At 39.9% G+C, this 24,259-nt stretch overlaps 1 protein-coding gene across 3 annotated transcripts in view; it reads right to left on the reverse strand.

The window, feature by feature from the left end:
• The window catches only part of sbf2 (SET binding factor 2), a 572,061-nt gene extending 553,467 nt beyond the window's left edge, over nucleotides 1-18,594 (reverse strand). For all 3 annotated transcript variants that reach the window (XM_072272620.1, XM_072272618.1, XM_072272617.1), the window contains exon 1: nucleotides 18,447-18,594. In XM_072272620.1, coding sequence (XP_072128721.1) covers nucleotides 18,447-18,501 — 55 coding nt within the window. In that variant the 5' untranslated portion in view covers nucleotides 18,502-18,594. The remainder of the gene's footprint in view (nucleotides 1-18,446) is intronic.
• Between the last annotated feature and the right edge of the window lie 5,665 nt (nucleotides 18,595-24,259).

Raw genomic sequence — 24,259 nt, forward strand, 5'->3', positions numbered from 1 at the left:
CTTGCAGTATGTATAAATGATCTGGATGAAAATGTGGACGGGTAGGTTATTAAGTTCATTGACCATATAAAGATTGAAGATGCTGCAAAAGATTGCCAAGGGATACAGTGGGATAATGATCAGTTGCGAATATGGCAGAGAAACAGCAGAAAGGAATTTGACACAGCCACATGTGAGGTGTGGCACTTTGGAGATCAAATGTAAAGGGACAGTACATTGTTAATGACAGGCAACAGGGAAGTAAAAGAATTTGTCACATGCACAAGTACATATATGCACAGGTGTAATGAAAACTGACTTCAGGATTCAGGATTGTCCATTTATAACAGAGATACGGAGAAATTACTTCAGTCAGAGGGTGGTAAACTTGTGGAATTTGTTGCCACAAGCGGCTGTGGAGGTCAACTCACTAGGTGCATTTAAGGCAGAGATAGATAAGTTCTTGATTAGCCGGGGCATCAAAGGGTATGGGGAGAAGGCAGGGGACTGGGGATGACTGGAAGAATTGGATCAGCCCATGATTGAATGGTGGAGCAGACCCAATGGGCCGAATGGCTTGCTTCTGTTCCTATATCTCATGGTCTTATGGGCTTGTAGCAGCATTGTAGGAATACATCATAAGCAGCATTCACATGAAAAACAGATTAAACAAAGTATATCAATTACAAACAAGAGAAAATCTGCAGATACTGAGTTCCACCAGCATTTTGTATGTTGCTTATAAAGTGTACTTTTTTAAAAAAAGAAAAACACAACAAGAACAGAAAAAAGAAACAAAGTCCACTGTAATGTGAAGTGACCATAGAAACTAAACTGTAGTGATGAAGGTTGTGCCAGTAGCTTCCAAATAGTTGAAAGGAAGTAGCTGTTCTTGAATCTGGTAGTGTGACACTTCAGGATTCTATACCTTCTCTCTGGTAAATGCATGAGCGGCCCAGACCATGTATAATACTGATGATGGACGTTGCCTTGTTGAGGGAGAATCTGCTGTTGATACTACCTATGATGGGGAGGGACATACCCATGATGTATCCAGCAGAGTCCACAACTCTGCAGCTATTTATATTCCTGCACATTTCAACAGCTATACCAGACCAGGATGCGACCAGAGGGATCCAAGTCCATAGCTCACTGAAAGTGGCTGCACAGGTTAATTGGGTGGCAAGGAAGGGATACTGCATGCTTGCCTTTATTCGTCAAAGAATTGAGTTTGAGTCAGGAAATTATATTGTACGTAATTCTGCACTATTGCATTCTAGTCACTCCATTATCGGAAGGTTATGGGGCTTTGGAGGGGCTGCAGAAAAGGTTTACAGGATGCTGCTTGGATTAGAGGGCATGAGCAATGAGTAGAATATGGAGAAACTTGGGTTGTTTTCTCTGGCATAGCAGAGACCAAGGAGAAACCTGATACAGAAGCTTACAAAATTGAGTGGCATAGGTAGAGTAGATAACTGGCATCCTTTTTCCGCAGTGTTGAAATGACTAATATTAGAGGACATACTTTTAAGACAAGAGAGGACATTTTCAAAATGAATGAGAAACATAGAAAACCTACAGCACAATACAGGCCCTTTGGCCCACGAAGTTGTGCCGAACATGTCCTTACCTTAGAAATTACTAGGGTTACCCATAGCCCTCTATTTTTCTAAGCTCCACGTACCTATCCAAAAGTCTCTTAAGACCCAATCATATCCATCTCCACCACCGCTGCCGGCAGCCCATTCCACACACTCACCACTTTGGGTAAAAAACTTACCCGACGCCTCCTTTGTACCTACTCCCAAGCACCTTAAACCTGTGCCCTCTTGTGGCAGCCATTTTGTTCCCTGGGAAAAAGCCTCTGACTATCCACACAATCAATGCCTCTCATCATCTTATACACCTTTATCAGGTCTCCACTCATCCTGTTTTCATAAGGCATGCTCCCCAATCCAGGCAATATCCTTGTAAATCTCCTCTGCACCCTTTCTATGGTTTTCACATCCTTCCTGTAGTGAGGTGACCAGAACTGAGCACAGTACTCCAAGTGGGGTCTGACCAGGGTCCTACATAGCTGCAACATTACCTCTCGGCTCCTAAATTCAATTCCACGATTGATGAAGGCCAATACACTGTATGCCTTCTTCACCACAGTCAACCTGCACAGCCTATGGACTCGGACCCCAAGATCCCTCTGATCCTCTACAGTGCCAAGGGTCTTACCATTAATACTATATTCTGCCATATTTGACCTACCAAAATGAACTACTGCATACTTATCTGGGTTGAACTCCATCTGCCACGTCTCAGCCCAGTTTTGCATCCTATCAATGTCCCGTTGTAACCTCTGACAGCCCTCCACACTATCCACAACACCCCCAACCTTTGTCATCAGCAAACTTACTAACCCATCCTTCCACTTCCTCATCCAGGTTATTTATAAAAATCACAAAGAGTAAGGGACCCAGAACAGATCCCTGAGGCACACCACTGGACACCAACCTCCATGTAGAATATGACCTGTCTACAACCACTCTTTGCCTTCTGTGGGCAAGCCAGTTCTGGATCCACAAAGCAATGTCCCCTTGGATCCCACACCTCCTTACTCCCTCAATAAGCCTTGCATGGGGTACCTTATCAAATGCCTTGCTGAAATCTATATACAGTACATCTACTGCTCTTCCTTCATCAATGTGTTTAGTCACATCCTCAAAAAATTCAATCAGGCTCGTAAGGCATGACCTGCTCTTGACGAAGCCATTCTGACTATTCCTAATCATATTATACCTCTCCAAATGTTCATAAATCCTGCCCCTCAGGATCTTCTCCATCAAGTTACCAACCACTGAAGTAAGACTCACCGGTCTATAATTTCCTGGGCTATCTCTACTCTCTTTCTTGAGCAAGGAAACAACATCCAAAACCCTCCAATCCTCCGGAACCTCTCCCATTCCCGTTGATGATGCAAAGATCCATCACCAGAGGCTCAGCAATCTCCTCCCTCGCCTCCTACAGTAGCCTGGGGTACATTTCATCCGGTCCCGGCGACTTATCCAACGTGATGCTTTCCAAAAGCTCCAGCACATCCTCTTTAATATCTACATACTCAAGCTTTCCAATCCACTGCGTCATCACTAAGATCATTTTCCACAGACAATACTGAAGCAAAGTATTCATTAAGTTCCTCCGTTATTTCCTCCAGTTCCATACACACTTTCCCACTGTCACACCTGATAGATCCTATTCTTTCACGTCTTATCCTCTTGCTCTTTACATACTTGTAGAATGCCTTGGGGTTTTCCTTAATCTTGCCCGCCAAGGCCTTCTCATGGCCCCTTCTGGCTCTCCTAATTTCCTTCTTAAGCTCCTTCCTGTTAGCCTTATAATCTTCTAGATCTCTAACATTACCTAGCTCTCTGAACCTTTCGTAAGCTTTTCTTTTCTTCTTGACTAGATTTACTACAGCCTTCCACCACGGTTCCTGTACCCTACCATAACTTCCCTGTTTCATTGGAACGTACCTATGCAGAACTCCACACAAATATCCCATGAGCATTTGCCAGATTTCTTCCGTACCTTTCCCTGAGAACATCTGTTCCCAATTAAAGCTTCCAAGTTCCTGCCTGATTTTACTTTATTTTATTGTCACCAAACGATTGATACTAGAGCGTACAATCATCACAGCGATATTTGATTCTGCGCTTCCCGCTCCCTGGATTACAAATCGATAATAAATATTAAAAATTTAAACTATAAATCATAAATAGAAACTGATGAGTCTTAAATGAGAAGTGTTATATTTGGTAAGAGGCAAAGACTGCATTCTAGCACAAGGACCTCATCCCATCTGTGAAACATGGTGGTGGCAGTGTCATGGTTTGGGCCTGCTTTGCTGCCTCAGGACCAGGACAGCTTGCATCATAGACGGAACTATGAATTCTGAATTGTACCAGCAAATTTTATAAGAAAATGTCAGGGTACCTGTCTGTGAACTGAAGCTCAAGAGAAAGTGAGTCTTGCAGCAGGACAACAACCTTAAACACACAAATCAGTCTACCAAAGAGTGGTTAAAGCAGAAGAAATCTCACGTTTTGGAATGGCCGAGTCAAAGTCCTGACCTTATGCCTATAGAAATGTTGTGGAATGACCGGAAGCAAGTAGTTCATGCAAGGAAGCCTAGCAACATCCCTGAGTTGAAGCAGTTTTGTAAGGAGGAATGGCCTAAAATTTCTCCAAGCCGAAGTGCAGGACAGATTAACAGTGGCTAAAAACATTCGGTTGAAGTCATTACTATACAAGAGAGTCACACTGGTTACTGAAAGCATAGGTTCACATACCTTTTTCCAACAAATACATGTAATATTGTATCATTTTCCTCAATAAATAAGTATAAAGTTCTGTGTTATTTGTTTAATTAGGTTCTTTTTATCTGCTTTTAGGACTTGCGTGAAGATCTGATCACATTTTAGGTCATATCTATGCAGGAATAGATAAAATTCAAAAGGGTTCACAACCTTTCTAGCACCACTATATGTTCAGCCAGAAGACTAATCCATGTTCCATCTGAGGTTCCTCTTGAGAACTGAAACAAGTCTTCAGTTAGATTGATTTATTCAATATGATAAAAATGTCTGACAGCCCTGAATGCAGCAAAGGCATTTCTTCCAGTTGAAGCTTTAACTGGGCAAGTTTCGTAAACCATTTGCAATTGGTCATGAAGTCATTATTAAAGTAATGATAAAAGCTCTTTAGGCCTGAAACATCAACTTTGATTTCCTTTCCACAGTTCTTACCTAACCTACTGAGTGTTCTCAATATTTTCTGTATTTTACTTCAGACTTCCAGTACATGCAGTTCTTTCCTTCCAATTCTCAGTCATCATTAAAGTGTGCTACCTAGTTTAACTGCAATTTCAGTTTCTACACAGGATACAATTTTAATTGCTAGAACTGGCAAGACAAATGCAGCAATGAAATTTGTTCATTGGGTTCCTTTTCAAGTTGGAGCTGCAATGTTGTCTTGTACACTGTTGTAGAAGCAAGGATGCTGATGCTTTCTGTTTAAAGAGAGCTTGGTTTAATTCGTTGCCAAGAACAGTATGCAACTTCTTTTTGTGGACCAAGGCTCTTCTAAACTGGAGTCTATAAATTCTTTTAAAAATGAATCATTGTGGCTAGATGATTGGGTGCTTTCAGGGGAAAAGCACTAATATAGATAGAATTTAAATGACTGGTTCTATATTGCTGGCTTCTGAAATACATTAATGTATTCTGTGGGGAGAGTAGCAAAGTATTGTTATTAAGTTTAAGTTCATTTATATCAACTTCAGTTTTACTGATTATATAGCAATTGGACGAATTGCACAGTATTTTTAAAATTTTGTCAGCAGTACTGAAAAGCCTTGATTTTACTAACCATGAAGTTATAATCTTGAAATGTTTTGAGCACAGCTTTTTTTTTAAAACAAGCTGTACAAGACTGATCATGTAATTTATATATTTGGATTACTTTGAGTAAATTGGCAGTTTTCCATTCCTACATTTAAAAAAAAGTTCCAGCAAACCTTTGTATCTACATCTAAAGATTGTTATCTAGCCAAGCTTGGAGATGAACTGGCTTGTTCAGAATTTAATATCTAAAGTATATTTTGTGGTTATGATTTGTCATGTTCATAATTACCTTAGTGCTATGTCTAATCAAGACTACCAAATGCACTATTCTCTTCATATTCATATAGTATTAATGGTAAGATTCTTGGCAGTGCGGTGGATCAGAGGGATCTTGGGGTCCGAGTTCATAGGACACTCAAAGCCGCTGCGCAGGTTGACTCTGTGGTTAATAAGGTGTATGGTGCATTGGCCTTCATCAATCGTGCGATTGAGTTTAGGAGGAGAGAGGTAATGTTGCAGCTATATAGGACCCCGGTCAGACCCCACTTAGAGTACTGTGCTCAGTTCTGGTCGCCTCACTATAGGAAGGATGTGAAAACCATAGAAAGGGGGCAGAGGAGTTACAAGTATGTTGCCTGGATTGGGAGCGTGTCTTATGAGAATAGGTTGAGTGAACTCCGCCATTTTCCCTTGGAGCGACGAAGGATGAGAAGTGACCTGATAGAGGTATATAAGATGATGAAAGGCATTGATCGTGTGGATAGTCAGAGGCTTTTTCCCAGGACTGGAATGGCTATCATGAGAGGGCACAGTTTTAAGGTGCTTGGGAGTAGGTACAGAGTAGACGTCAGGGGTAAGTATTTTTTTTTAATATAAGCACAGAGTGGTGAGTGCGTGGAATGGGCTGCTGGCAACAATGGTGGAGGCGGATATGAAAGGGTCTTTTAAGACAGCGGTCCTCAACCACCGGGCTGTGGACCAGTACCAGGCCGCAAAGCATGCGCTACCAGGCCGCGAGGGAACGATATGATTTGGCGATATAAGTCAGCTGCATCTTTCCTCATTCCCTGTCACGCCCACTGTTGAGCTTGAACGCACGCGAGGTCATTACCCGCGCGTCATCCATGTCAGCGCAGGAAGGAGATCAACTCCTCGAGCTTGCAAATGACAGCGGGTTGAAAAGTATGTTTGACATAACATCTCTGCCGGCATTCTGGATCAAAGTCTAGGCTAAATATCCTGAGATAGCCACGAAAGCACTGAAAACGTTGCTTCCATTTCCAACATATCTCTGCAATGAATGCAACGAAAACTAAATTGCAGAATAGACTGGACATAAGGAACCCCCTTCAAGTATCGCTGTCTCCCATCACCCCTCGATGGCACCATCTTGTTGCCGGAAACAAGCCCAGGGCTCCCACTGATTCAGCGATATTGGTGTGTTGCAATGATTTCATATGTTCATACGGGGAAAACATGTGCTGTGCGTTTAATATCCAAACGTTACTTAAAGTGTTATGATGCTGTTGACTTATAAGTGACTTACATAACCATATAACAATTACAGCACGGAAACAAGTCACCTCTGCCCTTCTAGTCCGTGCTGAACGCTACTCTCACTTAGTCCCACCGACCTGCACTCAGCCCATAACTCTCCATTCCTTTCATATCCATATACCTATCCAATTTTTCTTTAAATGATAATATCGAACCTGCCTCTACCACTTCTACCGGAAGTTCGTTCAACACTTACTCCAAGCTCCCTTGTCCTCCCCTGATAATTGACTTATCACTATATTCATGCAAGGAAAATATGCGCTGTGTGTTTAATATTAAATTCGTTAGATAAACCCTTTTAGAAATGAAATTGAGTGTATTAGCCATTTATCACCTATATTCCAGTCATGATTAACACTGCCCCACCCCCCAAACCGAATCACCAAAAACGATTTGTAGAGAGAGAGAGAAAAAAAAAAATCGGCACGTACATGCATGCACATGTCACGCATGCACACAGAGGTGCCCGGGCAAGGCTTCATGATCATGGTAGTCTTTCTTGGGGTAAACACAATATAATTGACTGCTACTCTTGTCCGTTGGCAACCCTAACCCCTCCCCACCCCAGGCTGGCCGGTCCGCAAGAATATTGTCAATAATAAACCGGACCGCGGTGCAAAAAAGGTTGGGGACCCCTGATTTAAGAGACTCCTGGACAGGTACATGGAGCTCAAAAAAAAAAAGAGGGCTACAGGTAACCCTAGATAATTTCTAAGGTAAGGATGTTCGAGTCAGCTTTGTGGGCCAAAGTGTGAGGTGCTACATTTTGGTAGGACTAATCAAAATAGGATATACATGGTAAGTAGTAGGGCACTAAGGAATGCAGTAGAACAGAGGGATCTAGGATAATGGTGCATAGTTCCCTGAAGGTGGAATCTCATGTGGATAGGGTGGTGAAGAAAGCTTTTGGTATGCTGGCCTTTATAAATCAGAGCATTGAGTATAGGAGTTGGGATGTAATGTTAAAATTGTACAAGGCATTGGTGAGGCCAAATTTGGAGTATTGTGTACAGTTCTGGTCACCGAATTATAGGAAAGATGTCAACAAAATAGAGAGAGTACAAAAGAAATTTAATAGAATGTTACCTGGGTTTCAGCACCTAAGTTACAGAGAAAGGTTGAACAAGTTAGGTCTTTAAACGCAAACAACAGGAATTCTGCAGATCCTGTAAATTCAAGCAACACACATCAAATTTGCTGGTGAACGTAGCAGGCCAGGCAGCATCTCTAGGAAGAGGTGCTGCCTGGCCTGCTGCGTTCACCAGCAACTTTGATGTGTGTTGCTCCAAGTTAGGTCTTTATTCTTTGGTTGGGGGGGGGGGGGGGGACTTGATACAGGTATTTAAAATTATGAGGGAGATAGATAGAGTTGACGTGGATAGGCTTTTTCCATTGAGAGTAGGGGAGATTCAAACAAGAGGACATGAGTTGAGAGTTAAGGGGCAAAAGTTTAGGGGTAACACAAGGGGAAACTTCTTTACTCAGAGAGTGGTAGCTGTGTGGAACGAGCTTCCAGTAGAAGTGATAGAGGCAGGTTCAATTTTGTCATTTAAAAAACAATTGGATAGGTATATGGACAGGAAAGGAATGGAGGGTTATGGGCCGAGTGCAGGTAGATGGGACTAGGTGAGAGTAAGCGTTCGGCACGGACTAGAAGGGCCGAGATAGCCTGTTTCCGTGCTGTAATTGTTATATGGTTATATATGGCCTGTATTGTGCTGTAGGTTTTCTATGTTTCCCCAACTTTGTTCCTTTGGCTGTTCAAAGTATGATCCTTCCTAACTATCATACATTTTCCAAATTTGTTGAAGACTCCATTTAGTTTCCTTAAATTAACATTTTCAAATAATTCTGAACAATGACTGAAACACCATAAACCCTTAATTTGCCCTGTGCTTTTTGAGGAACTAAAATCTTTAGTTTTTTTTTTAAACCTCAGTTTTAAATGAGCTGTGAAGTGAAACAGTTCGCCACTTGAATTTATTGCTTCAACTAATTTCAGAGCAACATTCCTTTGACTTTAATGTTTTTTGACTGAGCTGGCTTACTTGTCATATGATTGCACAAGTTAATCCTTATTAAGCTTAGAAAGCTAGTTTCTGACTTGGTAACTCAGGGGCCAGACAGCATCTATGGAGAGGAATAAACAGTCAACTTTCAGGCAAGACCCTTCATCAGGATTGGAAAGTAAGAAAGCAGAAGCCATAATACAAAGTGGAGGAAAAGGTGGTCGGTAATGGGTGAAACCAAGTGGAGGGGGAGGGATGAAGAAAGAATTTGGGAGGTGATAGGTGGTAGAGGTAAAGGGCTGAAGGAGGATGAATCTGATAGGAGAGGACAGAGGACAGTAGAACATGGAAGGAAAGCAGCAGCCACCCTTTTCAATTCAGCATTTCAAAATGTCAGTCCATGGCCTCCGCTACTGCCACGATAAAACAACTTGCAGGTTGGAAGAGTAATGCGTCATTTTCTGACTGGGTAGCCTCCAAGCTGATGACATGAGCATTAATTTCTCAAACACAGCAATTTCTCTTTCCCATCTTACCTCCCCCCCCATTTTTCCATTCCCGTGATTCCCATTCCAGCTCACCTATTACCTCTTCTCCTCACCTACCCACGACCTCCCGCCGGTGTCCCTCCTACTATCCTTACTCCCAATCAGATTCCTCCTTCTTCAACTTTGTCTCTTACACCTATCACTTCCCAGCTACTTACTACATTCCCCTCCTTTACCAATCTCCCCCCTCACCTGGTTTCACTTACCACCCACCAGCTTATACTCCCACCAACTTATTTCTGGCTCCCCCCCCCTTCCTCTCCAGTCCTGATGAAGTATCTCAGCCCGAAACGTCAACTGTTTATTCCTCTCCATGGATGCTGTCTGACCTGCTGAGTTTCTCTAGCACCTTGTGTGTTCAAGATTTTGAGCATCTGCAGAATCCTTCATACCCATGAGAAACCAATGGATTTAATATTGTTTGTTTTACTTGCCACTGAATGTATTATAAACATCAGAGTTTTGTAGAAAGCCATATAGTGCAGAAAATAATTATATAATCCAAAAATGAAGTAGTCAATAGTGCAGAAATTGAATTTTTCAATACTGTATTACTTATGCATTGGATGGAAGCTGATACAGCAAATTGCATGGCTGCCTCTCAACTCACATACCATACCTTCAGGAAGTGGATAAAAGAAGGAAACTCAATGGCTCTTCCACAATAATTCACAACTAAACGGGGCTGGACTACTGATCTTTGAGAAGATTGATTGATTATTGACTCAATTATGTTTACTGCACAGCATTTTTCCTGTTAGCATACATGTAGTCTTGTATCAAGCAGTCTCAAGTACACTCAGCATGCCGGGAGCAGCAGGCTTGATCCCTGGCTTGACTGTAACAACAAAGTGGGGAAACTGTGCGGACACAAGGATGTGGTGGCCCAGATGTGATTCTGAGGACAGCCATATGAAATTTCTGCTTGATTCATCTGCGGGATTTCACTCCCAATTTGGACATGGAGGACCTGCAAGATCAACTCACTTGAAAGTTACTCTGCTGTGTTCAATTCAGTGCAAACTTTATTGCTGAATAGTCTGAGTGGGGGAGGCCAATTAAGAGTCAATCACAATTCTGTGGATCTGCATCAGGATCCCAGATCTCCTCCTCAAAAGACACTTAGTAAATTGGATGTATTTTAGCAGCGTTTTTTATCACTATTTTTATGATTTAAAAAATACAGGAACTGAAATACTTAGTTAATGGTCATGGTTAACTTCTGCCTGATTATCCAGTATCAAATTGACTGAACAAAACAAAATGAGTTTAAACACAAACTGACTGGCAAACATTAATATAGCTTTTATTGAAGGCCAAAAAATTACTACTTTTGTTGAAATAAATTCCCGTTAGTACCACTCACACTTCTTTTTCCTGTACCTCTGCCATTAAACCCACCTACAGATACTCATGAAGTTCCTATTGATTCTTCTGCCACTCACCTACACTAAAAGCACACTTTACACTAATTAATTAGCTTTCTATCAACTATTTAGGATGTCTGAGGAAACCCATGTGGTTAAAAGAATGTGCAAACCCTAGAGACAGCATTCAAGATCAGCAATGAATCTCTGTCCCTGAAACCATGAGGCAGAGCCAACTGCTGAACTACACTGCTATTTTATTTTTTGTTCCTGTTTAACACTTACATATCATACATTGTCTACATTTTTTTCTCAATTTACTGCTCCTATCAAATGTAAACATTACCTTCCACCAAATCAAAACATTGTATAATGCAACATGAAAACATTATTCCACCACACAGGTCACTGCAAATCGGATCACTGTTAATCCTAACAGGGAGGCAAGGAGGTTGCTAAAAAGGGCTCATGATGTAGTCGGCTTTAAAGTAATATCAATGGTCCCACAAGGAAACTCCAAGAGGCTAGCCACAATATTGTTGATTTTTGCTTCTCACTATCTACAAATTTTACAATCAGGAAAACATGATAGGTTGAAGACCTTTGTGATTATTTGTACGTATTGCACCAGCCTATCCCCCTTTCTACAGTTCAGTCAACTCAACAACCAGCATCACTGACATCCAAACTACACCAGTTAAAACCAGGCTTATTCGTTTCTAAAGCAAAAACAAATGCAGATCTACTTCAATTGGACGACAGTCAGAGTCTAGACTCAAGCGAAAATAAGAAAAGAATGAGAATTTCTCAAAGCATGGTTCGATTTAGAAGGATCCATCAACAAAAACATCGACATAGATCTGGTATATGAACCCTTACAGAGAAAAGCGGAGAAAAGAGAAAACAACGTCAACAATTAACAAATCACCAGTAATCTCAGGATCTAGACAGCAAAGCAAACACTTCCAATGGACCTCCCTCGAAGCTAGCCAATCAGAATCTTCTACTGCTAAACAGCTCAGTGTTTTGAACCAGACAACCAAATCATGACATCTAATCAATATCCATTCGGACCCTGGAGTATACAAGCCAGCATTCTGAGGAGACAACATCAACTGCACACTGATCAAGGCTTCTCAACTGGAGCCAAAATGGCTGCAAACATTTTGCCAAGCTCGGCAATCAACCAAACTTCCAAATGCAGATCTAGGTTAAGAAAGAAGCTGTGGCAATGGAGAAACACCGAACGAGCTCAGTTTGCTGGGCTGAGTGGTTCCTTGAACTAGTGTTCAAGCTTTAAGATCAGTATGGTTTAAAAACGGAACAGAATTGCATCAATTCTACAACATCAAAAAACAGCAAAGGAAACCACTGGAGCCAAGCCACAGATGTAATCTGGTGCCCAATACCACATAATTATCTAAAACCATATTTTTGAAGAGTAGCATCAGAAGAGTATATTTCTGTTTAATCTTTCCCAACATTATCCATTCCATTGATTAAAGCCATTATTCCTGAACCTGAAAATCTTAGAATACTTAATGCAGAGAGAGAGATGTGCCTCAACGAAAGAAATCATTAAAGCACTGTTTTATATTTCCTCAAAAGAAAACGGTTAAGATTCCAGAATTCGCTTTTGGAACCCTTATTTACAGAAAGGTTGCTATTTCTATTGCAACCCTACCTAGTAACTGATTGAAAGTATGCATTACCAATCGAAGCAAATGCTGTTCCAACCACAAAACAAAATTGTCCTTGGACAGTCATACACTTGTTCAAGTTGAACTCAGTATATTTCATGTCAATTATGACTAAAATACATAATGAAGTTGGATTCTGCACAAATAGCCAATCTCAACTATACCAAGAATGCTTCTTCAAATGTTGAGCCCAACTGTAAGCAAAAAATTTGCTCAATGCTTGTTTCCTTACCAGCAATGCATGCTGGAAGTCCATAAAAATAATTAGGCAGTAGCTGCTGATATCCACCTTCAGAATTCATATAAATCAATAATAAGGAAAAGAACAAGGATATAATCAATTATGATACAAAAACACAGAAACATGAAAACTCTTAAAGATGGGCATGGGGGAATAGGTTAGAAAAAAGCAAAAATTCCAATGATACTGCAAGATTAGGAACACCCAAAAATAATTCAGAGTACGGTCATGCAGAGTACATTAGCTGGTCTTCATGGATCTAAAGGCATTAACAGATTTAAAACGCTGAATGCATTATTCTCCACCAGGCATTTAAACTAAATGAAGGACCGATAGTTAAAATTAGACTTCAACCATAGAAAACACAAGTTTACAGATAATATAAAAAATTACCTGGTTTTCTGCATTAATTAGTCATAAAATGTGTGGTCTGAGCTTCATCTAAGTCACAATAATAGACAAACACAACCTGCCTAAACTTATAATACACAAACTATACTTCTTCTTGACATTAGAGTACACCATTTAAACAATCACAGTCCAGGCTGGAAAAAAATGTGAAGTGAACTCTAATATAAAATAACTGGTAGAACCTTATTTGGCAGCAATAACCTTCACCAAACATATCCTGTAGCTGCTGATCAGACTTACTCAATGGCGAGGAGGAACTTTAGACCATTCCTCCATACAAACCTGTTTCAGTTCATCAATATTTCTGGGATACCTTGCATGAACAGCCCTATACAGATCATGCCACAGCATCTCAACTGGGTTAAGGTCCGGATTCTGCCTTGGCCATTCCAAAACACAGGTTTGCTTCTTTTTAAACTATTCCGTTGTTGATCTACTCTTCTGTTTTGGATTATTGTCTTGTTGCACCATCTGCTTTTGATTAAGCTTCAGGTGAAGAACTGCTACCCTGACATTCTCTGGTAAAATGTCAGCCCCAAAACATGATACTCCTTCCACCACGCTTCACAGTTAGGATGAGGTTTTGGTGTTGGTGTGCAGTGTCCTTTTTCCCCCAAACATAGTGGTGTGTATTTTTGCCAAGAAGTTCAACTTTTGTCTCATCTGTCCACAGAACATTGTCCCAGAAGCACTGTGGAACATCCAGGTGGTCTTTTGCAAACTTGAGACTTGCAGCAATGTTTCTGTTTTGGAGAGCAGTGGTTTCCTCTGTGGTGTCCTTCGAAGAACACCATTCTTGTTCAGTGTTTTTCTTATAGTGGACAAATGAACAGTAATTTTAGTAGGCTCTAGAGATTTCTGCAGATCTATTGCCTTTAGAAATGTTTTTGTAGCCTTTTCCAGCTTCATGCATCTCTACAATTCTTCTTCCAAGTTCCTCTGAGAGTTTGATTGAGGCATGGCGCACATAAACAGATCTTTCTTGAGAAGAGCAAGTTCTCTCAGTAACCTGGCTTTGCGTTATACATCAGAACACCTCAACAACCCATACCTCAATTCTCATCTCATTCATTGAAACACCTGACTCCAAACTGCTTTTGTGGAAGGCATTACCCCAGAGGTTCACATATTTGAACCTAAACTGTGATTGTTTAAATGGTGTACTGTACTTAGTATTGACGAGAAGTAGAATAGTGTGTAGTTTGTTTAGGTAGATAGTGTTTGTCTACTATTGTGACTTGGAAGAAGATCAGAGCACATTTTATGAGTAATTAATGCAGAAATGTAGGTAATTGCAAAGGGATCACAAACTTTTTCTTGCAATTGTATATAAATGATGAAATTGCAGATGATACGAAGATTGATGGTGTATGGCATGCTTGCCTTTATGAGTTGAGGCATTAAGTCAGGAAATTATGTTGCAGCTTTATAAAAATCTAGTCAGGTTGCATCAGGAATATTGTGAACAGTTCTGGTTGCACTTTTATAGTAAGGATATCAAGGCTTTGGAGAAGATGCAGAAAAGGTTTGGTAGGATGCTGCCTGGATTAGAGGGCATGTGTTATAGCGAAAGGTTGGACAAACTTGAGTTGTTTTCTCTGGAGCAGCAGAGGTTAAGGGGAGAACTTATAGAGGTTAATAAGATTATGAGAGGCCTAAATACAGTAGACAGGAAATATCTCTTTTCCATGGTGTGAAATGTCTTCTACCAGAGGACATTTAAGATGAGGGGGTAATTCCAAAGGAGATATGAGGGGCAAGTCCCCCCCCCTTCAATACACAGGCACAGGGAGTGGTGGGAATACATTGTTTGGGGTGGTGGTAGAGGCAGAAACATTAGTGACATTTAGAGAGACACGTAAATGTGAAGAAAGTGGAAGAATATGGACATTGTGTAGGCAGAAGAGATTAGTTTAGTCATTTGATTAGCAATTTAGTTAGTTTAGCACAAGGGCCTGTTCCTGTGCTACATTGTTTTATGTTCTAAAACTGTAGATCTTTGAGAAAAATTTAAAAGCACAAAATGATCCTGGTCTTCATAAACGGGAGAACACGAGCAAGTTACAAGCAAGTTTTATAAAACACCTTTGCAAAATGTCAGTTTGGCCATAACTAGAGTATTGGGGCCACACTTGTGAAAAGGTGCTAAGGCCAAAGAGAGCATGAAGAAAAAAATATTGAAGTATCCCTGGGACAAGGAACTTCAGTTTGCATAGAGAGAGAAGATACAATTGTTCCTCAAAGAGGAGTTATGGAGAGATCTAAATTAATAAGACAACACAAATAGAAGAAACTGATCCCACTTGTGGGTGCGTCAAGAACTAGAGGATAGGATGAAGGAAACAGGCAAAAGAATCTAAAAAGGATTAGTATTTTCTAACATATAAATAACAAGATCTGGAATGTACTACCAGCCAGAAAGCTGGTGGAAACAGATTCAATAACATTCAAAGAAAACAAGATAAATAAAACTACTCAAGGTGTAAACATTTGCAAATTATGAGGAAAGGGCAGGGAAGTGGGATAAACTGGACTGCTATTACACAAAGCCAGCTCAGAATCAAAGACAGAAGCATTCATTGCATACTATACAGTCTTCGATTCCACAATAATCCAATTAACACAACTCATCTGTAGCAGTTTTAGCATTTGTTTTTCCTTTCGATTGTGCTATCCCACCAAAAGGGCTCACCACTAATAGCCTCCATAACCCTGTTAACCAAATGTTAATGTGACAGCTCATTCAAGAAACTTCCTTAGCTTGCCTGCGTACCATCAATAATTTTACCAAACACAATTTCAATGTCACCAGTCACTTTGTCAATCTGTAGACATGCTAACTCTTATGTAAAAGAACAAATCACGGAGCAAAAATAAAGATAATTTGCCTCACTGTGCCCATTTTTTGGAGTAAAATGTTTTCAAAGCATCATTACGACGGTTATGCCCTGAAACATAAACTGTTTCCTTTTCCACAGCTACAGTCCAGATCTAAGTATTGAAAATCACACTCAACTGCAATTTTTAAAAATGATACAGGTAAAATGTCCGAAAGATAGTTAAATCATCTTTCATACAAAAATAATTTAACCAAAATTATGAAAAGTCACAAATTTCATTTTTCTACCTTGATTAATATATCCCCACTTCAGTGATCTTACAGATTCAAATTGAAAAATATACATATCATTGACAGGAAAAAGAATATACAACATCATTCCAGCATTGATTTTAAGAAAATAATGCAAGAACAGGACAATGGAAAGTGGTGTAATAGGATTAATAGTCAAAATTTCTTACAAAGCAAGGAAGAATTAAAAGCTTTTCTTCATTTAACAGGTTTACTCAATGCTAAATTTTGAATTCTCAATCTTAAAGATTTTCTGAAGCTAATTGCAGAAAAATGAATTCAAAACAATCTCAAAGATGTACTAAAAATTATATCTACTGTATTTGTTGCCATGGAGATTGAGCTCGAGTAGCAACCACAAGTCTACAACTATGAATTGTAGCTTTCATTGACCAGGCTGCACCAAAGCCCTCCAGATCTTCCGGAAGTAGTCAGTGACAACCTAAAGGGAACGGAAGCAAAGGCTTTCCTTTGGGTGTTGTGGTGGCATTGATGATCAAGGTATGACAGGAAGAATACCAGTCACTCAACCACAATTGACAGCAAAACACCAGAGCGAACAAATCACAATTGTTCAATTAGTTTTATTTGCTACACCTTTTCTCTGCACAGATTTTGATGTCAAAACAATGAGTGAACAAATCACACAGGTGTTTAATTAGTTTCACTGGCAGCACACATGGTGGTTGTTACCGTTTTCACTCTGAATATAGATGTTAAAAATATGATTCCTAAAGCAGCACCAAAAGAAATAATATATTTTGTAGAGCGGAGTATAGAAATCAGTGCATCAGCTATTTTCCAAAAATTCAAAATATAATAGATGTACAATTTAAATTATAATTAACTTTCTTGTTAATTTATAGTTGTTGTATCAGATGCGTACTCCATTAACTTCCTAACCAATATTTCAGCCTTTAATGAACAAACGCTACAAACAGCTCAAACAGAAGATTGCATAGTAAAATAAGATAAAGTCAAGCCTTGTCTTGGAACTATTCAATACGATCAAGATAAAAATAAATACACATGCCCAAAACTATCCCTTTTAAACACAGCCAAATGCATTAAGGTTAATTTGAAGAAGTTTATCCCCCCAAGTGAATCTCATTTAATTTAAAAACTGTACAGTTAATCTTCAAAATACTTTCAATTAATCTCCAAAATGATGGAATATTTTAAATTGATGAAAGGAGTGGTTTAATCTGTACACTTTCATCAATTCAAGAAAGATAGTAAAAAGAAACACAACAATTTGGGCTGCATAACCTAACTTCTGTTTTCAAATGCTGGAATCAGCAGAATTTTTTTTTAATAAGTCTAGTCGTTCAAACTGATTAAAAATGTAGATGGCCCACATCCACTCAGAAAATGCTCCACAATTTAAGCTTTCTTAGAAACAAAAGTACAAAGCATCATAAGATAGTGGGAAAAGTTTGGAGGTTACAGTATTTATCAGTTTCTTGTTCTGTTCAGAGCAGAATGCTGTTGCTGTGGGAAATTTCACCAGCTAACTATGTAATAAAAAAAATCAATGAAATACTGGAGTCTCTGGTTTATGCAGAGGGAAGTGTGTTATTTTATGATGCTAATACAAGACCATATTTCAGTTGTATTCGTTGAAGAGAATATATTCAGGCTGGTGTTTTTTGGGAACTATACCGTTTCTTACCCTGTAATTTATTGTATAGATAAATAAATTATACGAACAATTTTTACTGATTACTCACGTAAACTGTTGAGAAAAGTGTAACTCAAGACTCTGACGTAGTTACAAAACACAAATATGCTTTTGTTTTTCCAAAGCTACTCTACGCGTCAATAATTAGTCATTGAGAACTGGATAGCAGATGTTTCTTTCGCTGTTGTGAATGATTCAATCACCAACGTAATAAAAACAAACATCAACATCTAGCGTATAGAGAACCTCTGAATAAAGTTTATATTAAGCATTTGTAATTTATTAACAACGAAGTTCAGTATACACCCTCTGTCCACTGAATCAACTCAGCTGCTCTGGAACCACTCACGGCCTAAAGGATTCTCGCCGACAGAAACGAGATGGACACGCATGGTTAAAGCCATCCTTTTCAATTTTATTCTTTGCTCACCCGTCTTTTCAGAGTCGTAACCGACCACCACGAAGTAATCAGCCAATCTCGTCATTCCTCGTGAATATCAGAGCTCCAAACAGAGAAGCTTAACATTTTTCTCCATAGCAAGCCTCAGCCATGTTTTATCCCAGCCAGCGCAGTACGCGTGCGCCAACACAGATAACTGGGCGGCGTCCAGGTTCGCCAACAACGCGAGTCCCTGTGCGGAGAGCCCAAGTGGCGAGTGGCCGTGGGATTCTGCAAATCATGTAAACACGGCGAGCCAGCGCTTTCTTATACACGTGATCCATACTTCTACAAGTTTATGATTTGTTCAGCTGTTTTTGCTGTAGTTTCCGTGCGACATTTTCCAATCTGGGCACTGTACTGCTATGTGTAATGTTCACAATTATTGGTCAACGCTCCCGCTGCAACTCAAAATAAATTGGATGTTGCAGTTTATGCTGATCGAAACAGGACACTTGCCATGGAGATTTTCGGCAAAGTAGAAAGTTGTAAGTCCAAGGAATGAGGACCTAGACCTTAAACTCACTTCAAGCCAATCAAGCACTCCTTCTACCTTAATAGGAACAGGTGAACTGATATGGAATATCGATTCCAACGATGAAGATTAGTCGCATTTCAAACTGGTGGTGAAATCACCCGATTACCCTGCGAGAATTAACATTGCAACGGGACTCCAACATGGGGCAATGGAGAAACTCCTACAACTCAATTTAGTAATTCAGAGACGAAAGAGAGAAAGAGTTGATGATATTTTTCCAGTGTCCCAAGATACCTATTGTAGGTAGCCCAAGCTGTAGAGGTATATGCAACATTCCCTCTTTTTTTTACAGCTACTCGGACCTACCATTGCTCTGAACAGGAAATTTTTACACGGTCTGAAATCCGTGCAGCACTTCTAATTTTTTTTGTAATATGTATACTATAAACTTATTCTCACGTGTTAATTACAAATCCATTATCAATAAACAGTGTTCAGATTAATTTTTCATCCAGAAGAAAGATGTGTCTTAATCCTCATTAGATCATCCAAATGCTTGTTCCTCTTCTAGTCTGTTTCTGGATTTACATTTGATTGAATTCATACAACTGAATTCACATTTGCAGTCAGCACTGGAAGCTTGAAATGTTCCAATGATGTCAATAAGAAATTGACAAAAATGAAATTTTTTGACTAGACGTCAGTGTTCAGCAGACCAGTACTTTATTAACCGTGAGCTACTGAATTCCATTCTGTGTTTATTGTTGCAATTTGTAACAGTTACATAACTTGAAATGCTGACAATGTAAATACATTAAAGCTCTAAAATCTTCCAAAGTAATGGCTGTGGTATGATTATTATTTAGAAAAAGAATAGATTATATTCATTAACACATAATTATAAGTATTTCACAATTATATTAACAGATTTCAAAATTATAAAAGTAAATTCCAGCTGCGTGGCAACAAAGGCTATGTGTGCAGAAGCTGTTCAGTTACTGCGCAGCCATGCACCCAGACAACTGAGAGGGAACAGTGCATATAGGAGGTAAAAGATTATTGTTGCCAAGAAAAAAATCAGTTTTGAGCCAGGTCTGAGGCCTTGACATTCAGGCATTTTGTTGTCAATTGATCACAATCCATGATGACATTAATGAAGGGTAGTTTCTGAGATATGGGAAGTAATCTTTGCCTCCCAGGTTCTTCCCATGGAGTTTTATTATTAGAGAGCAGTCCTGTGTAGTAGGAGCAGGTTGATAGAGAACCTATATGTTCCAGTTGTTCAGTACTTTTGGAGTATGGGTCAACAATGGTTTGAAGGGTGTCCTGAAGTATCAGAAACAATTTCACTAATTTAAACTCATTTTCCATATACTTTTAAATCATTAATTGTACTGTAGTGATGCAGGAATGCTTCGAAGCTGATATAGAGGCCTAGACAAGAGACCAAGATCTCACCAGCAATAGCAGACAGAATGGTGGCCACATTCTGAACAGCAACTACAGGTCTGGGTTTGTGGCAGCTAGCGGGTGAACCATTACAAGGAATAAACCTACTTAAAATCACGCAAAGTCATCTATCAGTAGCTGATTCATCTACACATAATAGCATTGTATACAACTGCTATACAGTCTTGATGAAGGCTAATCTCAGCTCCACACTAAGGATACCTTCTATCATGATGTGTTTCACTAGAATCATGTTCAGAATGGATCTGGCAGCTCAAAGCTGGACATTTGCAAGGCATTTTAGACCATCTGTAATAACGCAATTGTTTGCCTGCACAATATGAAACCTTATGCCTGGCATATTCCTGAATCTAACATTAGTATCACGCTGGTGATCCAGTCATAAATGAGTGAGCAGTGCAGTAGGGCATATCTAATAACAAGTTGTCAATGAGTGAAGATGCATTACATCAGTACTAAATGGAGGAAACAGCAAACATAAGAGCTAAATAATTTCACAATCAAAAGAGTGGATAAATAATTTTCAGTCCTACCCCATCTAGGCATGAATGAAGGTTGTCCAATTACACAGCCAACAAGAGGTTTAAGCTCAAAGAACATCCACAATGTCAACAATGGGAGGACTGAGTTGAGCACAAGACCGGCATATTCTCAATCATCTTTTGTCACTTCCACCTATCACCTCTCCCCTTCCCCATATGCCTATCACCCCCGTCACATGGACTCATTTCTTGCCAGCCAGTTGTTGCTTCACCCATTCCTTCTACCTTTTCACCTGGCTACAGTATTTCCGCTCTATGGGCTGCGCGGTTGTGTAGTGGTTAGCACAATGCTTTGCAGTACCAGTAACCTGGGTTCAATTGCTACCACTATCTATAAGGCAGTTGTACGTTCTCCCCATGACTGCATGGGTTTCCTCCGGGTGCTCCAGTTTCCTCCCATAGTCCAAAGACACACTGGTTGATAGGTTAATTGGTCATTGTAAATTGAGGGGCAGTGTGGCCTTAAGGGCCTATTCCGTACTGTGTCTCAATAAATAAATAATTTCAGTCCAGATAAAGGGCCTGAGCCTAAAAATGTCAACTGTCCATACCCCTGCAAAGATGCTGCCTAAAATTCTGAGCTCCTGCAGTTCTTTCTGTGTTGCTCCAGATTCAAGCATCTGCAGTCTCTTCACACTTAGTTGGAAGGTGCTGACTGAATGAGCCATATCAGTTTCTCCTGACATTCCCAACATATGGAAGCTAAACAACACAGACAAAATGCTGGAGGAATTCATGAGGGTTGGCAGCATCTATGGAAAAGAATACAGTCGACATATTAGGCCAAGGACCCTTCATCAGGACTGATGAAGCATTTTGCGTGTGTTGCTTGGATCTCCAGTATCTGCAGGTTTTCTCTTGTTTGTGGTAAGGAAGCTAGCTTGCAGCCAATTTGACTTGCTCCTTACAACTCAGAGAAATGGCTGAAAGCATAGGATATAACAAAAGCTTATAAAACAGACAATATCCCACTTACAGTGCTGAACTAGCCATGTCTCAATCCAAGCAATTTCAGTACAGATATAACATTGTCATCTACTAGATAATGAGCAAAATTGTCCAGATATGAATCATTCACAAAAAGCAACACTAACCCAGTGCCATTCATTACCACTCAAGCAGTCAGGTCACCATCATTAAAGTGAATCATTTTTTTACCAAGTGGCACTTACCAAGAAGTTGCCACCCAATATTCACTTGCCAGGACCTTTGGCCTCTAGACTCATCACAACCTTGATCTAAATACAGATGAAAGAGCTAAACCAGACAGGAGGTAAATATGACTGCTTTAGGTTTCAAGGCAACATTTGTCTAGGACATCAAATCAATAGGTATCAAGAGGAAATCACTCCAGTAAATGGAGTCATACCTCATACAAAGGAAGATAGTTGTGGTTGTGGACTTTAAAATAGTCTCAGTTCCACAATACTACTTCAGGACAATATCCTTGGCCTAGCCACCTAAAGTGTTTTCATCAAAGACTTTCCTTGCTTCCATCAACAGGACAGAAGTGGAGATGTTTGCCAATTATTGTAAACTGTTAAAGTCCATTTGCAATTTTTCACCAAACTCAGCAGTTCACACCTGCATGCAACAAGACCTAGACAACGTTCAGGCATAAACTGAGAATTGGAAAGCAACATTCAAGCCATAAAAGTGCCACACTCTGGCCATCTCCAACAACTAGCCACTCATTCCTGATACGTGTCACAGTCAGAATCCTTGGAGCTTACCACTGACCACAAACTTCAGAAAATCAGCTGCATAAATACTGTGACTACAAAGTAATTAAATATCCTGTAGCTAATATTTCACCTCTTGAGATCTCAAAGCATTTCTACCACCAACAAGGCACACCAGGAAACAAATGAAATAAACTTCAGTTGCACGGTTAAGTGCAGCATCAACAGCGCTCGACAGCTTCCAGGATGAAACTTGAATGGCACCTCATCTACCACCCTAAATATAGACTGCAGCCTATGTCATCTACAATATCCTTACGCTCTGCACTTACTTCCTTAAGCTATTCCTACAGCACTCCCAAATCCATGGCTTCTACACTAGGAGAGGAAGGATAGTAAGAATATGGGAACACCACTACCGTATGTGCAGCCCCCAACTGTCTAGCTAAGTTGCTAGAGGGGATTCTGAGGGATAAGATAGACATGCATTTGGAAAGATGGGGATTGTTCAGCAATAGTCAGCTTGACTTTGTGCCTAGGAAATCATGCCTCACAAATATGACTGAGTTTTTTTGAAAAAGTAAGCCAGAAGGTCAATGTTAGCAGGATGGTAGATATAGTTAATATGGACTTCAAAAAGGCTTTTGACAAGGTTCCGCATGTTAAGCTGCTACAGAAAGTTAGATCCCATGGAATCGAGGGTGAGTTAACTAATTAGATATACAATTGGCTTGAAGGGAGGAAGCAGAGGGTGATAGTGAAAGGCTGTTTTTTAGACTGGAGGCCCATGACTACTGGAATTCCCCAGGGGTCAGTTTTAGGCCCATTGCTATTTGTCATCTATATCAATGATTTGGGTGGGAATATACAAGGCATAGTCAGTAAGTTTGCGGATGATATTAAAATAGGAGTTGTCATTGACCATAAAGATGGTTATCAGGATTCGCAGAGGGATCTTGACCACCTGGGTATGTGAGCCGAAGAATAGTAAATTGAGTATAATTTGGATGAGTGTGAGCTGTTGAATTTTAGGATGAAAAATCGAGTGAGGCATTCACGGTCATTGGTCTGGCCCTTGTGAGTGTTGTGGAACAAAAGGATTTAGGATGACAAGTACACTGTTCCGTGAAAGTGTAGTCAAAGGAGACAAGATGGCTTTTGGCCTTCATCGTTCAGTGTAGAAGTTGGGATGCAATGCTGCAGATGTACAAGAGATTGATGAGGACATATTTGGAATGTTGTGTTCACCTTTCTGTAGAAAAGATGTCATTAAGCTAGAAAGAATACAGAAGCAATTCAGGAGAGTGTTCCTGAGACTCAAGGACTGAGTTATGAAGAGAGGTTGAGTAGAAAAGACTATTTTCATTGGAGCATAGGAAACTAATAGGAGATGTTTTTCAGGTATATAAAATCACAAGGGGCATAACTAAGATTATTGAACATAGTCGTTTTCTCAGTGAAGGAGAAACAAGTACTAAAGGACACAGTTTTAAGGTGAGGGGAGAAATTTACTAGGAATCTGAGGGGAAAAAATTTCATCCAGAGGGTGATCAATATATGGAATGTGCTAGCTGAGTAAGTAGATGATGTAGGTACATTAACAACATTAAAATATACTTGAACAGGTACATG

The sequence above is a fragment of the Mobula birostris genome, chromosome 11, assembly GCF_030028105.1.
Source record: "Mobula birostris isolate sMobBir1 chromosome 11, sMobBir1.hap1, whole genome shotgun sequence".
In the NCBI taxonomy this organism is placed as follows: domain Eukaryota; kingdom Metazoa; phylum Chordata; class Chondrichthyes; order Myliobatiformes; family Myliobatidae; genus Mobula; species Mobula birostris.